General features: G+C 35.1%; 3 protein-coding genes and 2 long non-coding RNA genes across 7 annotated transcripts; 3 read left to right on the top strand and 2 right to left on the bottom strand.

Moving 5' to 3' along the window:
- Positions 1-3,350: 3,350 nt before the first annotated feature.
- Positions 3,351-4,341, bottom strand: LOC117127905. Its single transcript, XR_004450876.1, has 2 exons — positions 4,196-4,341; positions 3,351-4,056 (listed from the first exon to the last, which is right to left on the bottom strand). It is a non-coding gene; the product is annotated as an uncharacterized LOC117127905 (long non-coding RNA).
- Positions 4,342-5,439: 1,098 nt separating this feature from the next.
- LOC103843793 (uncharacterized protein At1g01500) lies at positions 5,440-7,058 on the top strand. Of its 2 annotated transcripts, none has more exons than XM_009120566.3 (2): positions 5,440-6,378; positions 6,466-7,058. In XM_009120566.3, the coding sequence occupies exons 1-2, from the start codon at positions 5,668-5,670 to the stop codon at positions 6,700-6,702; spliced, it is 948 nt and encodes a 315-aa protein (XP_009118814.2). In that variant the 5' UTR covers positions 5,440-5,667; the 3' UTR covers positions 6,703-7,058. The 2 variants fall into 2 exon arrangements, with proteins under 2 accessions (XP_009118814.2, XP_033134759.1); XM_033278868.1 differs by having other exon boundaries at positions 5,440-6,367; positions 6,464-7,058.
- Positions 7,059-7,891: 833 nt separating this feature from the next.
- LOC103843794 (probable serine/threonine-protein kinase At1g01540) lies at positions 7,892-10,984 on the top strand. Of its 2 annotated transcripts, XM_033278867.1 has the most exons (8): positions 8,582-9,135; positions 9,317-9,421; positions 9,520-9,642; positions 9,756-9,926; positions 10,012-10,141; positions 10,230-10,439; positions 10,516-10,528; positions 10,568-10,984. In XM_033278867.1, the coding sequence occupies exons 1-8, from the start codon at positions 8,582-8,584 to the stop codon at positions 10,621-10,623; spliced, it is 1,362 nt and encodes a 453-aa protein (XP_033134758.1). In that variant the 3' UTR covers positions 10,624-10,984. The 2 variants fall into 2 exon arrangements, with proteins under 2 accessions (XP_009118815.1, XP_033134758.1); XM_009120567.3 differs by having other exon boundaries at positions 7,892-9,135; positions 10,516-10,976.
- A 1,405-nt stretch (positions 10,985-12,389) lies between these two features.
- Positions 12,390-17,394, top strand: LOC103843795 (ferric reduction oxidase 2). The gene is made up of 8 exons (XM_009120568.3): positions 12,390-13,407; positions 13,595-13,697; positions 13,784-13,978; positions 14,328-14,562; positions 15,378-15,705; positions 15,794-16,037; positions 16,140-16,858; positions 16,951-17,394. Exons 1-8 carry the CDS (start codon positions 13,194-13,196, stop codon positions 17,088-17,090), a joined length of 2,178 nt encoding a protein of 725 aa, XP_009118816.2. The 5' UTR covers positions 12,390-13,193; the 3' UTR covers positions 17,091-17,394.
- Positions 17,147-21,009, bottom strand: LOC117127904. The gene is made up of 2 exons (XR_004450875.1): positions 20,683-21,009; positions 17,147-20,605 (listed from the first exon to the last, which is right to left on the bottom strand). It is a non-coding gene; the product is annotated as an uncharacterized LOC117127904 (long non-coding RNA).
- Positions 21,010-21,229: the final 220 nt, after the last annotated feature.

Raw genomic sequence — 21,229 nt, forward strand, 5'->3', positions numbered from 1 at the left:
GGCTTTCCTCCAACATTCGGCTTCAATGGAAGCAAGCTGGAGGGTATCCACAGGTGATACCTCTTTTCCATTAAAAACTTTATCATTTCGTGCCTTCCAAATGTACCATAAGATCCATGGGAAAGTTTCAATAAGTGGTTCCATACATGCCACATTTTTCTTCTTCCAAAAGAGGAAGCTCACGTTTTGATAAATAGAGGTACTCGGGAAGTAACCCGGAACGGACAAATAGTCTGATAAAGCCCACACCTGAAGGGCGGGGGGACATTCAAAAAGAAGATGGTTAATGGTTTCCTCAGGGTCACCGCATCTAGGACAGCTCCTATCAGTGCCCAGGTGTCTATAAACAAGTCTTTCTGTCGTTGCAATGCATCCTGTCAAGGCTTGCCACATAAAGTGTCTCATCTTCCCAGGAGCATGAATGCTCCACACATGGCTCTGTAAACCAGTGATACTAGGTTGTACAACCTGAACTTCAACGTCACACGCTTTGATCTCCTGTAACCGTTTATATCCTGATTTTACTGAGTAAACTCCCGATTTTGTGTAGTTCCATGCATACCCGTCCATGGACCATGTGTTGCTCGGTCGCAGTTTGAGAATAAGCGGGATATCCTTCGGGTGAAAATATTCTAGTAAAAGATTAGTATCCCAATCCCTTGTATCAAGGACTCTGCAGAAGTTGTGAGCTACTGCATGATTGGAGGATTAAGAAGGTCCTTTGATCAAAAAATAAAATAAAAAAGAAGGCCCAAGCCTTATGGGGAGGGGGTTCCTCCAATAGGGACAGCACATCCCCCACTTCAAGTGCACCTCTGTATCGATCTTAGGAACATTCACTTCCGTCGACGAGAAGGGAAAGGGCACAGCTCCCAGTTACCATCCTATTTATCTCTTTTATTAAGATAGAATCATGATCAAACTTTTTTTGTAAATTTTTAAATTAAATACAATTTTCATTATACAAGTAAATTCATTCTTCTAGTTAAGTTCAACATAAGTTTAATAAAGTTAGTGTTTTAAAAAAAATTATTATTCTAATTATGAAAAACAACATTATACTATTAAATATGTTATTAAACAACACAATAATTAATTTTGTATCTAAACAATATAAAATCATTTGATTCAAAACAACTCAAATATAAAAGTTGAGATGGGATTTATGGTTAGGTTTAGGTAGGATTTAGGGTTAGGTTTAGGCAGGGTTTAGGTTAGCAGGGTTTAGGGTTAGGTTGGGTTTAAGGTTAGAAAGGGTTTAGGGTTAGGCAGGGTTTAGGGTTAGGTAGGGTTTAGTGTTAGAAATGGTTTAGGGTTAGAAAGGGTTTAGGGTTAGGTTTAGGCAGGGTTTAGGTTAGCAGGGTTTAGGGTTAGGTTGGGTTTAGGGTTAGAAAGGGTTTAGGGTTAGGTAGATTTTAGGGTTAGGCAGGGTTTAGGGTTAAAAAGGGTTTAGGGTTAGGTAAGGTTTAGGGTTAGGTAGGGTTTAAGGTTAGTAGGGTTTAGGGTTAGGTAGGGTTTAGAATTAGGTAGGGTTTAGGGTTAGGCAGGATTTAGAATTAGGCAGGTTTTAGGGTTAGGCAGGTTTTAGGGTTAGGTAGGGTTTAGGGTTAGAAAGGGTTTAGGGTTAGGTAGGGTTTAGGATTAGAAAGGGTTTAGGGTTCGGTAGGGTTTAGGGTTAGAAAGAGTTTAGGATTAGGTAGGGTTTAGGATTAGTAGGGTTTAGGGTTAGGTAGGGTTTAGAATTAGGTAGGGTTTAAGGTTAGGCAGGGTTTAAGGTTAGGCAGAGTTTAGGGTTAGGCAGGGTTTAGGGTTAGAAAGGGTTTAGGGTTAGATAGGGTTTAGGGTTAGGTAGGGTTTAGGGTTAGGTAGGGTTTAGGGTTAGAAAGGGTTTAAGGTTAGGTAGGGTTTAGGGTAGGTAGGGTTTAGGGTTAGGTAGAGTTAGCGGTAGGTAAAGTTTAGGGTTAGGTAGGGTTTAGAGTTTGGTAGGGTTTAAGGTTAGTAGGGTTTAGGGTTAGGCAAGGTTTAGAATTAGGTAGGGTTTAGGGTTAGGCAGGGTTAAGGGTTAGGCAGGGTTTAGGGTTAGGCAGGGTTTAGGGTTAGGTAGGGTTTAGAGTTAGAAAGGGTTTAGGTTAGAAAGGGTTTAGGGTTAGAAAGGGTTTAGGGTTAGGTAGGGTTTAGGGTTAGGCAGGGTTTAGGGTTAGGCAGGGTTTAGGGTTAGGCAGGGTTTAGAGTTAGTAGGGTTTAGGGTTAGATAGGGTTTAAGGTTAGGTAGGGTTTAGGGTAGGTAGGGTTTAGGGTTAGGCAGGGTTTAGGGTTAGTAGGGTTTAGAATTAGGTAGGGTTTAAGGTTAGGCAGGGTTTAGGGTTAGACAGGGTTTAGGGTTAGTAGGGTTTAGGGTTAGGAAGGGTTTAGGGTTAGGTAGGGTTTAGGGTTAGAAAGGGTTTATGGTTAAGTAGGGTTTATGGTAGGTAGGGTTTAGGGTTAGGTAGGGTTAAGGGTAGGTAGGGTTTAGGGTTAGGTAGGGTTTAGGGTTAGTAGGGTTTAGAATTAGGTAGGATTTAGGGTTAGGTTAGGTTTAGGGTGAGGTAGGGTTTAGGGTTAGTAGGGTTTAGGGTTAGAAAGGATTTAGGGTTAGAAAGGGTTTAGGGTTAGGTAGGGTTTAGGATTAGGTAGAGTTTAGAATTAGGTAGGGTTTAGGGTTAGGTAGGGGTTTAGGGTTAGTAGGGTTTAGGGTTAGGTAGGGTTTAGGGCTAGATAGGATTTAGGTTTAGAAAGGTTTTAGGATTAGGTAGGGTTTAGGTTAGGTAGGGTTTAGGGTTAGTAGGGTTTAGGGTTAGGTAGGGTTTAGGGCTAGATATGATCTAGGTTTAGAAAGGTTTTAGGGTGAGGTAGGGTTTAGGTTAGGTAGAGTTTAGTGTTAAGTAGGGTTTAGGGTTAGTAGGATTTAGGGTTAGGTAGGGTTTAGGGTTAGTATGGTTTAGGGTTAGGTTTTAGGTAGGGTTTTAGGGTTAGGTAAGGTTTAGTGTTAGGTAGGGTTTAGGGTTAAATAGGGTTTAGGGTTAGATATGCTTAGGTAGTAGGAAGGGTTTAGGGATTAGGGTTAGGTTTATGTAGGGTTTAGGGTTAGATATGGTTAAGGTCTAGGTTTAGCTAGGGTTTAGGGTTAGGTAGAATTTAAAGTTTAGGTAGTAGGAAAGGTTTAGCATTAGTTTAGGTTGGGTTTAGGGTTTGGTTTAGAATAATGCTTAGGATTATAGGATTTAAGTTTGTTTGTTTTTTTGTTTATGCATTTAATGGTGAGTCTTTCGGATAAAATTTTATATTAATATTATTGATTCATAATTTTTTTTAAATGTTAAAAATTATAACGTATAAAATATAAAATTTTAGTGTATACATTATACATAGGTGAAAAAAAATCATCAAAGTATTACTTTTTCTAAAAAAATTTGATGAAAACTTTTTTTTTGAAAAATAACTAGCCTAAAAATCAAAACAAATATGTTTATCTCTAACGATCAATAAAATTTAATTAACGGACTATCATGTTTGATTAGTATTCACACATTATATAATTACATTTAAATTACATAAATCATCATATATATAGTTTATCTAAAAGAGTGAAATAAATTTTATCTCAAATACTTTCCATCAAAAATTTTTAAAAAGAAAAGAAATAGAAAATAAAAGAAATGAGAAATTAGATATTAGTAGATCCATTAGAAAACCAAGCGAAGATAATTGTGAAATCAAAACGAACATGCTAATCTCTAACGATCAATAAGATATTGACAGGATACCATGTTTTATTAGTTTTCACACATTATACAATTACACTTAAGCTTAATATAATCAATCATGTAATACATAATTTCTCGAGAAACTTTAAAGAATACTTTTTATCAAAAACTTTTAAAAAAGAAAAAATAAAAAACTTTAGAAAAATATGATATTAATAGAGAGAGAGATAAGAGATCATACCAAGAGGCCGGTTTTGGTGAAGATTGCCGTCGCAGGTTGATGATGATGACCGTTGTTGTTCTTTGGGTACAGCTAAAGTTGGGACGAAACAATAAAAATTAAAAAGGTAAACATAAAATAATTTTTCATCAAAAACTTTTAAGAAAGGAAAATAAAAATTTTGGAAAAATATGATATTAGAAGAGAGAGAGAAGATAATAGATCATCATACCCAAAATAGCATCTCTTCTTCCTTGTCTGAAACCAAACATCTCTTCTTCCGTGTCTGAAACCAAACATCCAAAAACCCATGGATAAGCTCCTAAAGATTGAGCTTCAGTCACCTGGCTCTTTTTACTGATTTCAACATCACTGGATAAGCTCCTAAAGAGATTTGTGGCCAAAAAAAAGTATGAATATAAATGGTGAATCCATGAATCTAAGGACCAAATCTCAAGAATCTGTTCAACTTACAACAATGCACATTTTGAGGAAGGAGTGGTTTTGGGTTTTGATAGATAAGTCTAATGCACAAGTTTGTGTTTTTTGTTTCTCAGTAGTACAACCACTACCACACAAAAAACAAAAAATCATATATAAGTAAGAAAATAATGGATCATGCCTAAAGCGGTTTTACTGGATCATGCTTGTTTAACTATTCTATATGTGTTGATGGAATGATGTTTAACCATATAAGATAGCACATAACCCATTTGATATATCTTCTTAATCTAATACTATATATCATTATTATTTGAGTGATATATAAATCAAGTTATTCACTCAACATCTAAATTATTTACCAGGAAATTTATCAGGATATAATTGTGATACCACTCAAATTACCCTAATGAGTGAATTACTCTCTCAAATAAGATGTTCAATTGTAGTATTTAGGGATAAAATCTATAAGGAGTTAGGGAACCTATTAAATCTAGTAATTTATTAATTCTAAGTGTTTGTTGTTTTGTGGTTTAAATGTAAATAGCAATCGTAATTGAGCAAGTCTATTGCTCGACTAAAAAGATGATTGAGGATGTAATTTATTGGAAAGATATTAGATGCATGGTTTCTATTCAGGTGTTGGAGATTATAATCATATAGATGTCTATCAGTTGCATGCATGATATATTAGAGCTCAACCCTTGAACACAGTGCTCAGGGATGATAATGTTTCACTGGTTAACTACCTAGATTTTGGATCTCAACTGTCGTTTGTTGATTACAAGAAAGTGTCAATCGATGTTCTTATAGGGATATCGATCAATACACCTTTCACAAATATCGATCGATTGTCAGAAGACAATATATCTGATTTAAAAAATGTTTTTTATGACTTAATAAAAAAATGTTTAAAAAGATATTAGAGGATCATCATCTAGTTTAGTAGTAGTATATTAAAAGAAAAGAAAAAACTGATTAACAAAAAAAACTGACACACGTGGCGAGGAGTCTGAATAGTTATAATCTAGTCGGTTTCTCCTTTGACCCCTCCGTTTTTACCTCGTCTCCAATACAAATTTAACTTTGACCTTGTTTTACCTTCCAAAATATCTCAAACCCCAACAAAAAATAAAAGAGAAGTCAACCTAAAAACGAAATATATGTGTTCTCATATTCTCTGGTCATCAAGCGGAATAGAATTCTCACAATCTGAGCATCAAACTGATTCCGAATTCGATTTTGTTGAATTGATCGTTCTGGATGATGATTTCGATGGATAACAATCATCATCAGGGTACAACCAATTCACACCACATGAAATCCTCCTCCAGCGTCGCGCCGTCATCGGCGGCATCGATTACGCTGTCGCAGCAGTCGTCGTGGCTGGAGGTTCGGTTGTTCTACGTCCGCATCGCCCCGTGCGTCGTCGACAGCGTCCCTGACTCTCTCACCCTTCGCCACCCTCGCCGCGAAACCGGCGCTTCCCTCGAGGTCAACGGCGTTCGCATTCCTTCCTCCCAGACGGCGTCTCTTAAGCTCCGCCGCGACAGAGTCGACCGGGAGTCCTCGGAGGCGACCTACGTCAGCACCGAGACCGTGCGCGTCGCCGGATACGTGGATCTCGAGGTTTACGATGGCGAGGACATGGTCCTGTGCGGGAATCTAGATAGAATCGAAGGCGCGTGGAGTAACAACGGAACGGTGAGCGATCCCAAGACTGGATGGGGCTTGGATTGTTACATGGCTATGGGAGGAAACGGCTCTTCTTCTTCTTCCTCTGCGCTAGGCGTCTCCGTGGAGGTTTACATAGCTGGCTGCTGCGGGGGTGTTCCCGTGATCTTGACTAAGACCATTCAGGCGAGTCCAAGGAGGAAGGTGGCTAGGCACGTGACTCTCGACTCTATCCCTGAGGACGAGGAAGTTGACAAAGACCACCACGTTTTTGCCACTGGTGATGGACGGAAACTACATGTATGCTTCGGATTTACCACTTTTTTTCTGATTGATTGATGGTTAGTCCAAGCTTTGTTCTTATCTTGTTTGTTGTTTGATGATTAGATCCTGGAAGAATCAGAAGTTGACGATGAGTCTGAAATGAAAGTGGGACAGAGTTACTACTACTACCCTGAAGGGATGTACGTGGATGAGGATGGTCAACTCTCTTGGTTCAATGCAGGTGTCAGAGTTGGAGTTGGGATAGGCCTTGGGATGTGTCTTGGTGTTGGCATTGGTGTTGGATTGCTCATGCGTTCTTATCAAGCTACTACTAGTAACCTTCGTAGGAGGTTCTTCTGATCTGATCATCACCTACCATCTACTCAGAAGCCCACGCAGAGACAATCTCAGGGCTCTATGAATGATAATGGTAACTCCTAACTGTGGGTTATAGAAAGGGGATAGAATTTTGGTAGATAGATGTAAAGAGTTCTTTTCGTTTTTCATCGCTTATGTCCTTCTTGTGAGTGTATATGGTCGGCTTTAGTTGCACAAGACAGAGTTCCCCACAGCTTATCTCGACTCTTCAGTCAATGCTTTTGTTCTCTCAAATCTATGTGTTATGTTGTTACTTTTGTGTAGAAAGAGATTCATGTTGTTGTGGCTGCCAAATTCTCAAGGATTGGATTCAGACCAAATATATATGCCTTTTCTTCCTTTAACCTGAAAAATAAAAAAAGTTAATTTGTTTTAAGGACCTTTAAAACACCTCCATTGGTTTAGTATCTAAGATGGGTTCTAAATCAACAAATAAAACTAATATTTTTGTAAGTTTAGTTATGTAGCTAATTTTAATGTTTAAAAGAAACTTAAACTAGTCACATATTAACATGTGTTATCAACTTATCATAATATTTTGAGAACTTTTGTTACTTCTTTTCCTAATTTTCCTAATTTTTCTTTTTAATTATTAGTAAGTATCTATGGTTGGAGGTGCTCTAAGTTATGACTATGAATGAATTTACACAAAATAACTTGTTAGCTCATATTTTCAATATTCCTATATCTTACCTTCTCATATAGAAATGGAATATATAGTTCCCCACAATTTTTTTGTCTATCTTTGTTATCTTTTCAATACCTCTAATCCATTTCTATACTTTCATAATCATTCTTGTCATTGTTTAGTTATTTATGTACTTATTTTTATGATTTTGAAAAGTAATTCTCATAAATATATGTAAATTATAGTACTTGTTTTCATAAAGCATATTATTTAACTTGACTTTTTAGAATATAAATAGCTTCAGTTTCCAATAAAAGACTGATGTCATTATTTTGTCCATCTTTGGACCTGTGATCAGCCCATGAGGCCATGATTGAAGTATTCCCATAGCCATGTGTATGATTCTCGGCTTCTTATCGTGGGAATTGGATTGGGTCTTGGTAACACATGTGCTAATTTTCAGTTTCTAACAAAACATGAAAGTAACAATTAGATCAGCCTTAGTATAGAAAAGCTACTAAGTGATTTAGAAATTCTAAGAAGTCATTGACTTGTTGGAATATTAATTTATTGTAGTTTCTTACATTACTTGGTTGGCATGAATAATTGAATATGATATAGCGATAATGCGTTCTCTTTCAGCCCCACCACCTAAACCCTTATCAGGAGGAAACCTAAAATATTTAGAGACCACACTAAAGATACTTTTTTTCTTACAAACAAACAAATAATGAAGCTTAAGGTCAGACAGCAAAAGAAAAGAGTTTAGAAGTAAATTCAGTTTGAGTGACAAAAAAAAATAAAAAAAAATTCAGGTCACTATCCCTCCCTCCCTCCGTCATGTCATCATTGATTAATTACCTAAAAACCACTGGGAAACTACAAATGCAATCTTTGACTTACACGAGAAACAAGGACAAAATCGTCGTTTCATCTAACCATCACTCAAACCTTCGGACAGAAACTCGAAAGACAGCTCATTCCACACAGACACAGAAACAGATCACTTGAAAGCCTTTGTTTAAATTCCTTGTTTTTTCTTTTAATTTAAATTATTATTATCTTCTTTTTTTTTTTTTTCGTTGGTTTGTGCTCGACTCTCCTTGCTATCGATTCAACACTCGACAACAAGCATAGATTCAGGCCGGAGTTTGTCTGACTTAATTCGCCGGGAAGTTTGTGTCTTCCCCGGCAAGAAATGCGAGTGAAAGCAAAAGAAGAAGTAGAGTTAGGATGTCCATGTACGATGCTGCTTTCCTCAACACAGAGCTTTCGAAACCGACGTCCATCTTCGGCCTCCGGCTATGGGTCGTTATCGGAATCTTGCTCGGATCTCTAATCGTCATCGCTCTCTTCCTTCTCTCCCTCTGCCTAACCTCTCGCCGCAAAAATCGCAAGCCGAGAGCCGGTTCCGCTTCCGCCGGCGTAGCTACGCCGCCGATATCCAAGGAGATAAAAGAGATCGTTCAGGCGCCGGCGCCGGGGGAGATCCAGGTGGATATAGGGAAGGTGGAGCACAGAGTGGTGTTCTCAGGTCGAGTGTCGAGTGGGGAGAGTAGAGGAACCGCGAGTGCCAGCGAGACGGCGTCGTTTTCGGGGAGCGGAAACGTTGGACCGGAGGTGTCGCATCTCGGGTGGGGACGGTGGTACACTCTGAGAGAGCTTGAGGCGGCTACGAATGGGCTGTGTGAAGAGAATGTGATCGGAGAAGGTGGTTACGGGATTGTGTATCGTGGGGTTTTAAACGATGGTACTAAAGTCGCCGTCAAGAACTTGCTTAATAACAGGTCATTCATTACTCTCGAATTACAATCCAAAGCTTGATCTTTTCCTCAGTTTCTAGATTAGGATTATTGAATTATATGTATATAGATTATGTCATGTGTGTCTGTACTAGAATATGCTTTTGGAATTTGATCTCCATCAACTGTAAAAAGTTTTAAGTTGGTGTGTCTTTTTAACTTACAGGGGACAGGCAGAGAAGGAATTCAAAGTAGAAGTGGAAGTGATTGGGCGTGTACGGCACAAGAATCTTGTCAGGCTTTTGGGTTATTGCGTTGAAGGTGCTTACAGGTAAATGTTGATGCTCATTTTTCCTTCTTTTTTTTTTTAATTTGGGAAGAAAGCAATGTTGTGATCTAATAATGTGTGAGTTGTCTCTACAACAAAAGGATGCTGGTGTATGACTTTGTGGATAATGGCAATTTGGAGCAATGGATTCACGGTGACGTTGGCGATGTTAGCCCTCTTTCTTGGGATATCCGTATCAACATTATACTCGGGATGGCTAAAGGGTAACAACTTAAATAGATTCCACTATGTTTTTTTTTTTTTTTTGAAACAGATTCCACTATGTTTGTTATTACTCTATCTTTGTTAAACAATGTAAACCTTTTGGTATATATAGATTGGCGTATCTACACGAGGGTCTAGAACCAAAAGTGGTTCATCGGGATATAAAATCGAGCAATATATTGCTTGATCGCCAATGGAATGCTAAGGTTTCGGATTTTGGACTTGCTAAGCTCTTGGGTTCCGACAGCAGTTATGTGACCACCCGTGTCATGGGAACCTTCGGGTAAAACTCTCTCTCTCCTGAATCATCATTCTATAAAAGCCTTTATAAATCTGAATCTTTAGGAAACAACTTTGTACTTGTTCAGTTATGTAGCACCGGAATATGCATGCACCGGAATGTTAAACGAGAAGAGTGACATCTACAGCTTTGGAATATTAATCATGGAAATAATCACCGGAAGAAAGCCTGTTGATTATAGTCGCCCTCAAGGAGAGGTATCTTTAGTTTGATTTTTAGACCAGCCTTGTTTGTATTCCCTCTTATGTTTTATACATAATTATCTTTGTTATGTTTGGTTTACAGACAAATCTAGTGGAGTGGCTGAAAACAATGGTAGGAAACCGAAGATCAGAAGAAGTGGTTGATCCCAAAATAGCCGAACCACCATCTTCAAAGGCTCTTAAACGAGTGTTGCTCGTTGCTTTGCGTTGTGTGGATCCAGATGCAAACAAGAGACCTAAAATGGGACATATCATACATATGCTTGAAGCTGAAGACTCACTCTATCGCGATGTAACCATTTTTTGCCTTTACATTGTCTTTATGAGTTAAAATAATTGTCTAATGGTGAGACGATGTTTTGTTGCAGGAACGCCGAACAACGAGGGACCATGGAACCACCCGCGATAAGCAAGAGACAGCGGCTACTGAAAGCGGGGAGAGCGGTTCACGGCATCACCAGCAAAAGCTAAGATGAAAAAAAAGTCAGCAAGTGATTTTTGCTTCTCACACGACCATTCTATTTGCATTGATTCTTATTATTATTGTGTCAATTACATAATATTTTCATTCTTGGGCTCTCGAGTCTTTTTGCCTTTGCGTTTTTACGGTTTCCCACAAAGATCATTAAAGTCCCAAATGGGCAGTACAAGTGATTATCGAAGCCCAATTCCCTACATTAATCCTTATACGCTACCCAAGAGCCATGTAAAAGAGGTAAAAACACGTGTAACTATATCAACCACTTGGAGATTGTCGATGTGTGTTGATACCCTTCGGTGTATATTGGAGATTGTCCATGTGTGCTAATTCATTAAAGTTCTTAATGCTCTTTTTTATTGTTTTTGTTTGTTGGTTCTGTCGGTAATTTATTTCTTGTGTCCAACATATACTCCAATTTATACCCAGTGCACTTAATTGTAAGTGAATAAATAAACTTGTGAAAAACTTAAACTGTTAATTGTTAGTGAATAAACAAATTTATGAAAACAACCAGAATCGAGTTAAACTGTTTACCGAAACCTCATGTCATGTGTCTTATATTTTTTTGTATAGTTTCTGTAGTAGACCAAAAAATAAAATTTCCACCCCACCATAGATAAGTTATAGCTATTCGGAATTTGACTCGAAAGTTTTAAAATGTACAATATATAACGAATTCGAATTTAAAAATGCATATACACAAAAGTCAAAACTTGGTGTAATGTAAAGTGATGTAATGATGATGGAGGAAGAAGAAAGAATATGAATGGGAATGGGCCTGATTCATCTTTTCCTCGTTGGCTTTAAAATGCACATTCCTTTTTTTGACACGCGTGAGATTCGTGGGCGGTGAAAGACAATGACACACATAAGTCGACATATAACTCGTGTCCATTCCGCACGTATGTACCGGCACGAACTCGGTGAACCTACCAGAACCGAACACGAACCAGCTTCTTTACAACCATCCAATTTGGGGTATCATATCTTTTTATCTCTAGCAAGTAGCAAGCACTTCTGAGTTCTTGTTTTATGTTACCTTTTTAGTAATTATTGAGACAATTTTTTTAAATAGTCTTTTTAAAAATTTTGTCAAAAATTTAATTTTTTTTTAATTTAAAACTTTATCTTCAAAATTTCACCATTTAACTATAAATTCTATGTCTAAATTAGTTAATCCTAGAATATAAATATATTTTTATTTTTTAATAAACCTATTTTGATTATTTTTCTTCCTTAAGATCCATTTTTATGATAATCTTTTTTTTTTTAAATAGTTATACCAGAAAATTTCTCTAATTATTGCGTCACAGTTACATGTAATGTGTATATATAGAGTTTTTAACCATATAATGGTGGGTTAGTGGTATCCGATAGAATTAAGCGTCAAGCTGTTTGGCTGCGCATTCCTGGGTTTGATTCTCCCTAAACCCTACATGACCACATAATGCTTTACGCCACTTAAAAATATTAGCGCCGACTGGCTCCGGATCAGGAGTGACTACGGATTGCAGAAAAATTATAAGAGCGACTACGGACTGCAGAACATCCTTGTTAAAAAACATATATATATATATATATATATATATAAAGTTTTTGGCACTAACTATGGGGCTTTTTGACCCATATAGCTTAGTATTTAATTTACTTGTTATATATATATATATATATATATATATATATATTATCTTACTTAAAACGAAAATCTAATGTCATACTTGAAATGTATCCTTTTTTTTCTGAAAGAGCTTGAGATGTACTTGGACAGGTTTTAACCAATCAACACCTTAATTAGAATAGTTAATTATCAAATAGGCTATGAGCAATAAAAGGTAGCATGGTGCTTGGCTTCTTCTTCCTCAAGTCAGAGTCTTCTATTATAATTTTATAGTGTCCATGTAGGCTTATATCCCTACCTTGCCATTGAAACAACATAAATTGTAATCATATTCCTATAGCTGAACTAAATTGTTTGAGATCGGGAGGATGTACACACGAAGATCTTGATTGTTCATGCATAATTTACTTTACCATATAGAATTTTGAGAAGTATTTTTTTAGATGCGGTAATGTAATTTAGCCACCAGTGGTTCAATACAGATTTGAATATAGTTGTAATCCAACTAAACAAAATGTTTGGTTTCAAAAACTTGGTTACAATTTATATTTACGTACTACGTGTCACAACTTTCTGTCCAACTTATCGTACGTTGCACATACCGTATATTCAATTTCTTGTTGTGTACATATAGTATATTCAAATATAAAGAGAAATCGATTTTATTCCTTCATACCCTTTTCTACGCCATCTCGACCTTAAAGAAAACAAATGGATGAAAAATAATGAATGAAAACAAAAAACAAGATCCATGGGGAGAGTCACATGCATGGAGCATGCAACTAGCTTACTTCATCTAATTCCCACTCAAAATTTTCTCTTTATATATATACTTTCTCTAAGCTCCTACCATCACAACAAGCTAGCTGGTCCTTCTCACTAAAGCGATCATATCTCTTAAAATCATAGGACAGAGAGAGAGAAAAAAAAAAGAGGAGAGAAAGAGGATGGAGATCACTAAAAGCAATAATGGTGGTTCGAGCCCATCTGCGGGAGAAGAGTTTAAGGGTATGATTAAGGGAGTGAGTAAGTTCTTCATGATGGTTGTTTTCCTTGGAACTATCATGCTTTGGATCATGATGCCAACACTTACCTATCGCAACAAGTGGCTTCCTTATATGCGTTTAAAGTTTGGAGCATCAACTTATTTTGGTTCCTCAGGTTTGTAAGATCAAATAATAAATGGATTTACTACACCAGCCATTAATCATTATTTTGCTCTCATTAACTCATACTTTTCTAGGATCCTCCGATGGTTATAAACATAAATGTTTGTGTTTAGTAATCTTTTCTTTTTAATTGTTTAAAACAAGTAATTTTTCTTAATATTCTTCTTTTTGCATTACAGGGACGACACTTTTCATGTATATGTTCCCAATGGTCGTGGTAGCTTGTTTAGGATGTGTCTATCTTCACTTCAAGAAACGAAAGAATCCACACCATATCGTTAGGTATAAAATTCGCCGATTCGGTGTCGACGGAACAATTGTATACCTTTCATCATTCTTCTGACAATTTGTTTCTCTGTATAATAAAGGGAGACGAATGGAGGAGTGTTGAGTGCACTGAGAAAGCCAATGTTAGTGAAGGGACCATTGGGGATAGTCTCAGCGACTGAGATCATGTTCTTGGCTATGTTTGTGGCTCTTCTTCTTTGGAGCTTTATCACTTACTTGCGCAATAACTTTGCCACTATCACTCCTCGATCAGCCGCCGCACATGGCGAATCTTTGTAAGCATTTCTTTCTTCTTTCGCTATCAACCATACAAAATATAATATATGGTTATGTTATGATTATATCTGATTCGTTTATTTTATGTATATCTGATTTTTTTTTATTATTATAGAAAATCTATGCCAAAACAAATGAATATAATTATACTGATTACTAAAATACTATTAGTCTATTATATCATGGTTAATTCATGGTTCATCACATGATAAATTTGCATAATAATTTTTTTTTTGCATAATAACTTTACTAAATCATTTTGATCAAATAAAGTTTTAATAGATCAAGAGAACTATATAGACAGTTTAGTATGTTTTCAAAAGTTGAGAAAATTTTGATGAATTAAAGGTGGCAAGCCAAGCTGGAGTCAGCGGCCTTAAGGATAGGGCTGATTGGAAACATATGTTTAGCATTTTTGTTCTTACCGGTGGCACGTGGGTCGTCTTTGCTACCGGCGGTGGGACTTACGTCGGAGTCAAGCATCAAATACCATATTTGGCTCGGCCATATGGTCCTAGCCATTTTCACCGTTCATGGTCTATGTTACGTCATCTATTGGGTCTCTATGCATGAAACCTCTCAGGTATATTTTTGGTTTATTTAAGTAGCAAAAAAACAAAAACCAGGTTAATATATGGATTCGATTTTGGCTCGGCCTAATATTTCAGTAATTGGGTCCCCGCCTCTAGATACGAAGACAAAGTCCAAACTAATATACCATGCCCGGTCAACGTCACTCCGAATAGAGCACCTTCCATACGAATGAAGTTCTTTTTATAATTATAATTAAATAGTACTTCTTCCGTTTTTATTTAAATGAAGTTTTGAAAAAAAAATTTAGTTTCAATATAGCTGACGTTTTACTGAAAACAATAAAAAAATAAGCGATAAAAAACTATATTTACCCATATTTACTTTACTTCAAATGATTTACAATACATGATCTCAATTAATAAAGAATGGTAGAAAATGAATTATACTAAGTGTTTTAATTTGTGTGAAATTTTTACGACGTCATTTAAAAGAAAACAGAGAGTATTATATTGCGGTCAAATGTTTAATATTGGGTCTTCACATGGGATGAATGTTAAGCAATTAATATTCGTTTGATTCAAAAACAAAAGAAAAATAATGAAGCTCGCATTTCAAGGTGGAAACTTTAGGATAAGTGTTCATCCTAAGAAAATCGTATACGACTTTTACGATCTGATTAATATAATTTAATGTCATTTTTATGTGCTTTTATAAACGCTGACAAAAAAAGTGTGTTTTATAAACCGAAAGAATCTCATTGAAGTAAATCCAGTGATTTCTTTTTGTCAACCTTGTACGTATTTCATTTCACTTTATACTTGGTAGTAAATAATAAAACTGCCGTTGAATTAATTAATGGCGCAGATGCTCATGTGGGATACAAAAGATATCTCGAATTTAGCGGGAGAGATATCACTAGTGGCCGGACTTCTGATGTGGGCCACCACATTTCCGGCGATAAGGAGGAGATTCTTTGAAGTCTTCTTCTACACTCACTATCTCTACATCGTCTTCATGCTTTTCTTCGTCCTCCACGTCGGCATAACATTTTCATTCATCGCTTTACCTGGCTTCTACATCTTCATGGTCGACCGTTTCCTTAGGTTTCTTCAGTCACGTGACAACATCCGTGTCCTCTCTGCTCGGATTCTCCCTTCCCACACAATCGAGCTCACTTTCTCCAAAAACCCTAGTGAGTTCTCAAAATTTTACAACTTCTTATAATTGTGATTGTGATTCAAATAGTTTATAAATAGCTATAATGTTCCTTTATTAAACAGGTTTGGTTTATAGTCCGACGAGCATATTGTTTGTGAACATACCGAGCATTTCGAAGTTGCAATGGCATCCATTTACGATTACTTCAAGCAGCAAACTCGAACCAGAGAAGCTAAGTGTTGTGATCAAGAGCGAAGGCAAATGGTCAACTAAGCTTTATCAGAGGCTTTCTTCTTCTGATGAGATCGACCACCTCGCTGTTTCTGTCGAGGGTCCTTACGGTCCTGCTTCCACTGATTTCTTAAGGTATACTATCTCAAAGACACAATAATAGTTTGATTGCTTGCGTCTCAAGAAACATTGATATATCAACTCAACGTTATTTTTGTTTTCTTGGGGGTGGTCTAGGCATGAAGGTCTGGTTATGGTGAGCGGAGGAAGCGGGATAACTCCATTTATCTCGGTCATCCGTGATATGATCGCAACAAGCCAAAACCAAAAATGCAAAATCCCCAAAATCACTCTGATTTGCGCTTTTAAGAAGTCTTCAGAAATCTCCATGCTTGATCTTGTCTTGCCATTATCCGGTCTCCAAACACAACTATCATCGGACATAAACATCAAAATCGAAGCCTTCATAACCCGAGAGAAAGAACCAAGAAGCGAAGCTCCCACGGAGAAAATCAAAACTCTATGGTTTAAACCAAGTCTTTCAGACCAGCCCATCTCATCAATCCTCGGACCAAACTCATGGCTATGGCTCGGCGGAATTATCTCATCCTCGTTCTTGATCTTCTTGATAATTATCGGTATCATCACTAGGTATTACATTTACCCGATCGACCACAACACCAACAAGATCTACTCACTGACTTCAAAAAACATCATATACATCTTAGTCATCTGTGTGAGCATCATGGCGACTTCAAGTGCAGCTATGTTTTGGAACAAGAAGAACAAGTACGGAAACATCGAAAATAAACAGGTTCAGAACGTCGACGTTCCGTCTCCAACGTCTTCTCCAACCTCATGTGGTAACAATTCCTTGAGAGAAATCGAAAGTTCCCCACAAGAATCGCTCCTACAGTGCACCAACCTGCATTATGGAGAAAGACCTAACCTAACGAGTAATATATACATTACCCTTTCTCCACATCTATACGTATCCGAGTATATATTTTGTTATTCTAATTAGGTGTTTGTTGGTGTCTATGAACAGAACTTCTACTTGACGTGGAAGGTTCGAGTGTGGGAGTTCTTGTGTGTGGTCCGAGGAAGATGAGACAAAATGTTGCGAAGATATGTTCCTCTGGTTTGGCTAAGAATCTCCATTTTGAATCTATCAGTTTCAGCTGGTGAGTGGTTAATTATCACGTAGAACACACTGTTTTTCATCTGTCGTGGAAGTTGCTTGGATTGCAAGTTAATAAGGGGTCCTGTGATCTGACCTATATCTTTCTGTGCTTGTTACATTTGACTTTTTCCAGTTCTTGTTTTTCTCCTTTAGGAATATTTAGTGTGAAAATCCCCCAAAGTTACCCTAAACCCTTGTGTTTCTAATCCTTACGCACGTTTCGTTATGTTACAATCTCGATCACGAATTGAGGCATGAAGCTTTTGTAAATTGTAAATGCTGAAAATAATAAAAATCCTTTTTGTCATATAAGATATGTATAGTTCTATCTCTCTTTCTTATTTCATTCAGACTCCTATAGATATTTTATTTCGTTGACCTGTTGTTAAAACAGTTATTTTGACTTCACGTATATGAAGTGAGATTTTTCCCAATGGTTAATTATACAAGGAATAAAATCGAAGGCAAAAGAAAAGTAGAATTATGGTATGATATAAAAATTATATATTTGTAACTAATAATTAGAATTTGATCGACACGCAAAGATTCGTGTACAAAGAGACATTGACACACATCCGCGTACGAAAAACACACTCCATATATAGGAGCTCGATGATTCAAGTTTCCATTCACTACAAAAAAAAGATGATCTAACATCATTTATTTTATATTTTTGAGTCACTTATAAATGATGTAAAAGAAATTTGTATCATTTATATAAATGACTCTGAAAGTGGTGATGCAAATAATTTACATCATTTTATTAATAATTGATGTTAAAAATTTGAATATTTGCATCAATTTTTAAGTGATGTTAAATACACATCAATTGTAAAAAATGATACTTAAACTTGCATCAGTTTTTTTAAAATGATGTTAGTGTTAACATCAATTATAATAATTGATTTCAATTATTTATTATTTATCAATTATTAAAATTTAAAAATATTAAAATTCGGAAATTATTTTAATGATTATATTTTTTATAATTTTAAATTTAGATACTATTAATTATTCTTATACGGTAAATAAATTTGTCAATAAATAAAATATAAAAATTAATTGCATTGACTATTTCTTATTCTTTTCCACTGAAAGTATAATTTGACGAGAAAAAAAAACTAAAGAAGCTTTACAGATAAATCAGTAAAATATATGAATTTAGAGAAAAAATAGTTAAAAAGAACTGATCATGATTTTCTTCTATCTAGATTCTTCTTTTTTCTTCTTGTTCTTTGAATTTTATTTCCATCCTCAATTTTCCATCATGGCGTGAAGCTTGTTGCTCCTACTTTTCCAAGTTATACCTCAGACAACATGAGGCAGTCCTGTACTCTTCATCTTCAGACCACGATTCTGCTTTCATGTACTCCAGACGACAATACTCCAGCATCGAACCCAATTGCTATTGAAACCTGACAAAACAATAGTACCAATCTTTAGGAAAAAGAGTTGCCACATAACTAAGATTTATTCTAGAGTTCAAATCTGTTTATAATACCTTCAAAATACCAAGAACCCTAGACACATCATGTCTCATCATCTTCTTCCTTAGATATTATCATCATTTTTTCTTTAAACACCTCATTGTCATCACAATTTGAAATCTCGACAATGTACAAAAACAAATATATATATAGAGAGAGAGACCGGAGACGTTAATTCAATTTAAGAAAGAAATGAATAATATTTGTTGAAAAATTTAAACTAACAAAAAGTTTAAAATTGAGAGAAGGAGAAGAACTCATGAATGAGGATCACGATAGAGAAGAAGATTTTTGATTGAGATAAACAGTTATAGAATAAATACTAATTGAATTAAAGAAAAACAGACCAAACCCAAAGAATATATCAGTAACTACTTCACGTAATTTTTGGATTGTGAAGTTTATAATAGTTTTTAAACGGATTGGTTTTAGTGGGTTGTTTTATTTGGTTTTGTGATTGTTACATCAGTTCTTGTAACTGAAATTATTTAACATAATTATATATGATATATAAAAAAATTATTAGGATCGGTTTTATTTAGTATCACCTTAATAAGTGATGTCAACAGCAAAATAAATACATCATTTATATAACTGATATAACTTTCTATAATAGTATCATTTTTTGTTAAAGTGATACAACTTACAACAAAAATATGTCATTTTACTGAATTGATGCCAAATAATTTAATAAAACATCACTTTCTTATAAATGATGCTAACTTTTATATATTTGTCTCATTTACAAATAAATGATATAAAATAGAATCATTTTATTTTGTGATATAAATTAAGTGATACAATTCACTTCTTTTTTTGTAGTGATTATTTGTTAATAAGGCCAAGGTATATAATAAGATCGCACTTATATATTTGACCTTTTGTTTCTTTGTGATCTTAAGTATCACATTTTTCCTCCTCTTTTTCGATGTATAAGATTTTACTTATGTATGTGTTCTGTGAAGTGCAATCTTACTGGGAAAATGTGACAGTAGTTAGGTATTGCGAATTTACGACCCACATCAACAGCCATGCATGTTTTGTTCGTCGGATGAATAACTCTCTTATTAATATTCTTTTTAATAAACTAATATAACAAGAAATCTGATAGTAAAATTTATCCTTATAATTTAATTTATTATTCTTATATTCAGTATATATATATATACTAGTTACCTCCCGTGCCAAGCACGGGTCAATTAATTTCACTATCATCCTATTTTTAACTAAAATTATATTTTTGTTTGCAGAAATCATAAAATTGTAAAGCTTATCAATATATCAGAATAAATTATTTATTTTTTTCACATATTTTCTAAACCTAAATAACACATCGGAATATAAAATTCATTGTATAAAGTTATAAATTTCATAGAACATGTTTAATCTATAAATGTATGTAAATCTATTAAATGAATATTTACCTGCTTTTCATATCTGAATTATATATCTGCAAAAAAATTATAGCTTGATTGGAAAAGTTAATAAACTTTAAATAATATATACATAAAATACTTAGTAAATAGAAATCAATAGCAAGCTGATTTTTTCTATTTCCCTTTCAATTTTTTTATCATGTTTTACCACAAAAGATTTTTCAAAAAGGTTGAATTTCATTGCCTTGCTATATACAAGAGTTTCATCTATTTAAACAGTTTGGATATCATAATTATAAATGAAAATGTGTTTACCTTTTTCCAGAAGAATATAGTTTTTAATATTAAGAATAACTTCATGTCTCTGATAATAGTACTTTACGAAACAAAACCCAGATTTTCCATTATGCTGTGAACAATAAAGTTATAAAATAGAAGTATAATCTGAGAAAACCTTCAACTTGACTTATGCAGAAGGAATGATATAGAGTTATTTTCAGAATAAGAGAAGAAGCTGTTAGAATAAAGATCTTTGCTATACTCAAAAAAATAAAACGACAAAGAAAATGGAACGATAGAGAAGAAGAGGAGAGTATAATTACAGAAAATTAAATGCTGAGACTCAAAAGAACTCGTTACGTGGTAACAACGACTCCTCTGCAAAAAAAAACTAAAAGAATTCAAAATTGCATAACGAATAAATGCTGAGACTCAAAAAATTATTACTTACTTACTCATTTGCTAAACAACTATAGGAACTTGTCTGCACCACCAATGTATACCAGCGAATTTCCAGAAGCCATCTATAACTTCGCTTCTTCCGCAGCTTCAAAAACTTTTTAAGATAAGAAAAATCAAAAGCCTTTCTTACAAAAAGATAATTATAGGAAAGACACAGGCATAGGTTGTGGAAGAAAGTAAACTGTTTGAAAAAAATTTGTAAACAAATTTGTTATCTGAGTGATTCTAGTGTCGTTTAAAGTTGTTTTAGTGTAGGGAGTTGAGATCGTGTTTTAGTGGCTGAGACAATTAAACTGTTTTTGCTTTTCATTTTACGTGGAAAATATTTTAATTGTTTTTATTTTTTATTTTGTAAACTTTTGCCAAATGTCAAATTTTTATTCGCTAGGCGACTTGCGCTTTAGTATATAAGGGATAGTTTAATAGTGGATCAAATAGAATTAAGTACCATTGTTTTTAACATATAATTTAAATTTAACAAAAAATGTAGTTTATTAAAAAGTAAGAAGTAAACGTCGGAATCCAATATAACAACGTTCC

The sequence above is a fragment of the Brassica rapa genome, chromosome A09 (genome assembly GCF_000309985.2).
Source record: "Brassica rapa cultivar Chiifu-401-42 chromosome A09, CAAS_Brap_v3.01, whole genome shotgun sequence".
NCBI classification, from domain to species: Eukaryota; Viridiplantae; Streptophyta; class Magnoliopsida; order Brassicales; family Brassicaceae; genus Brassica; species Brassica rapa.

Excerpts from the sequence above, each read along its gene's own strand:
- LOC103843794 (XM_009120567.3), top strand. The coding sequence starts at position 8,582 with ATGTCCATGTACGATGCTGCTTTCCTCAACACAGAGCTTTCGAAACCG. Across the intron at positions 9,422-9,519 it reads TGCGTTGAAGGTGCTTACAG|GATGCTGGTGTATGACTTTG; the intron begins GTAAATGTTGAT and ends CTACAACAAAAG. Across the intron at positions 9,643-9,755 it reads ATACTCGGGATGGCTAAAGG|ATTGGCGTATCTACACGAGG; the intron begins GTAACAACTTAA and ends TGGTATATATAG.
- LOC103843793 (XM_009120566.3), top strand. The coding sequence starts at position 5,668 with ATGATGATTTCGATGGATAACAATCATCATCAGGGTACAACCAATTCA. Across the intron at positions 6,379-6,465 it reads GTGATGGACGGAAACTACAT|ATCCTGGAAGAATCAGAAGT; the intron begins GTATGCTTCGGA and ends TTTGATGATTAG.
- LOC103843795 (XM_009120568.3), top strand. The coding sequence starts at position 13,194 with ATGGAGATCACTAAAAGCAATAATGGTGGTTCGAGCCCATCTGCGGGA. Across the intron at positions 13,408-13,594 it reads AACTTATTTTGGTTCCTCAG|GGACGACACTTTTCATGTAT; the intron begins GTTTGTAAGATC and ends TTTGCATTACAG. Across the intron at positions 14,563-15,377 it reads CTATGCATGAAACCTCTCAG|ATGCTCATGTGGGATACAAA; the intron begins GTATATTTTTGG and ends TTAATGGCGCAG.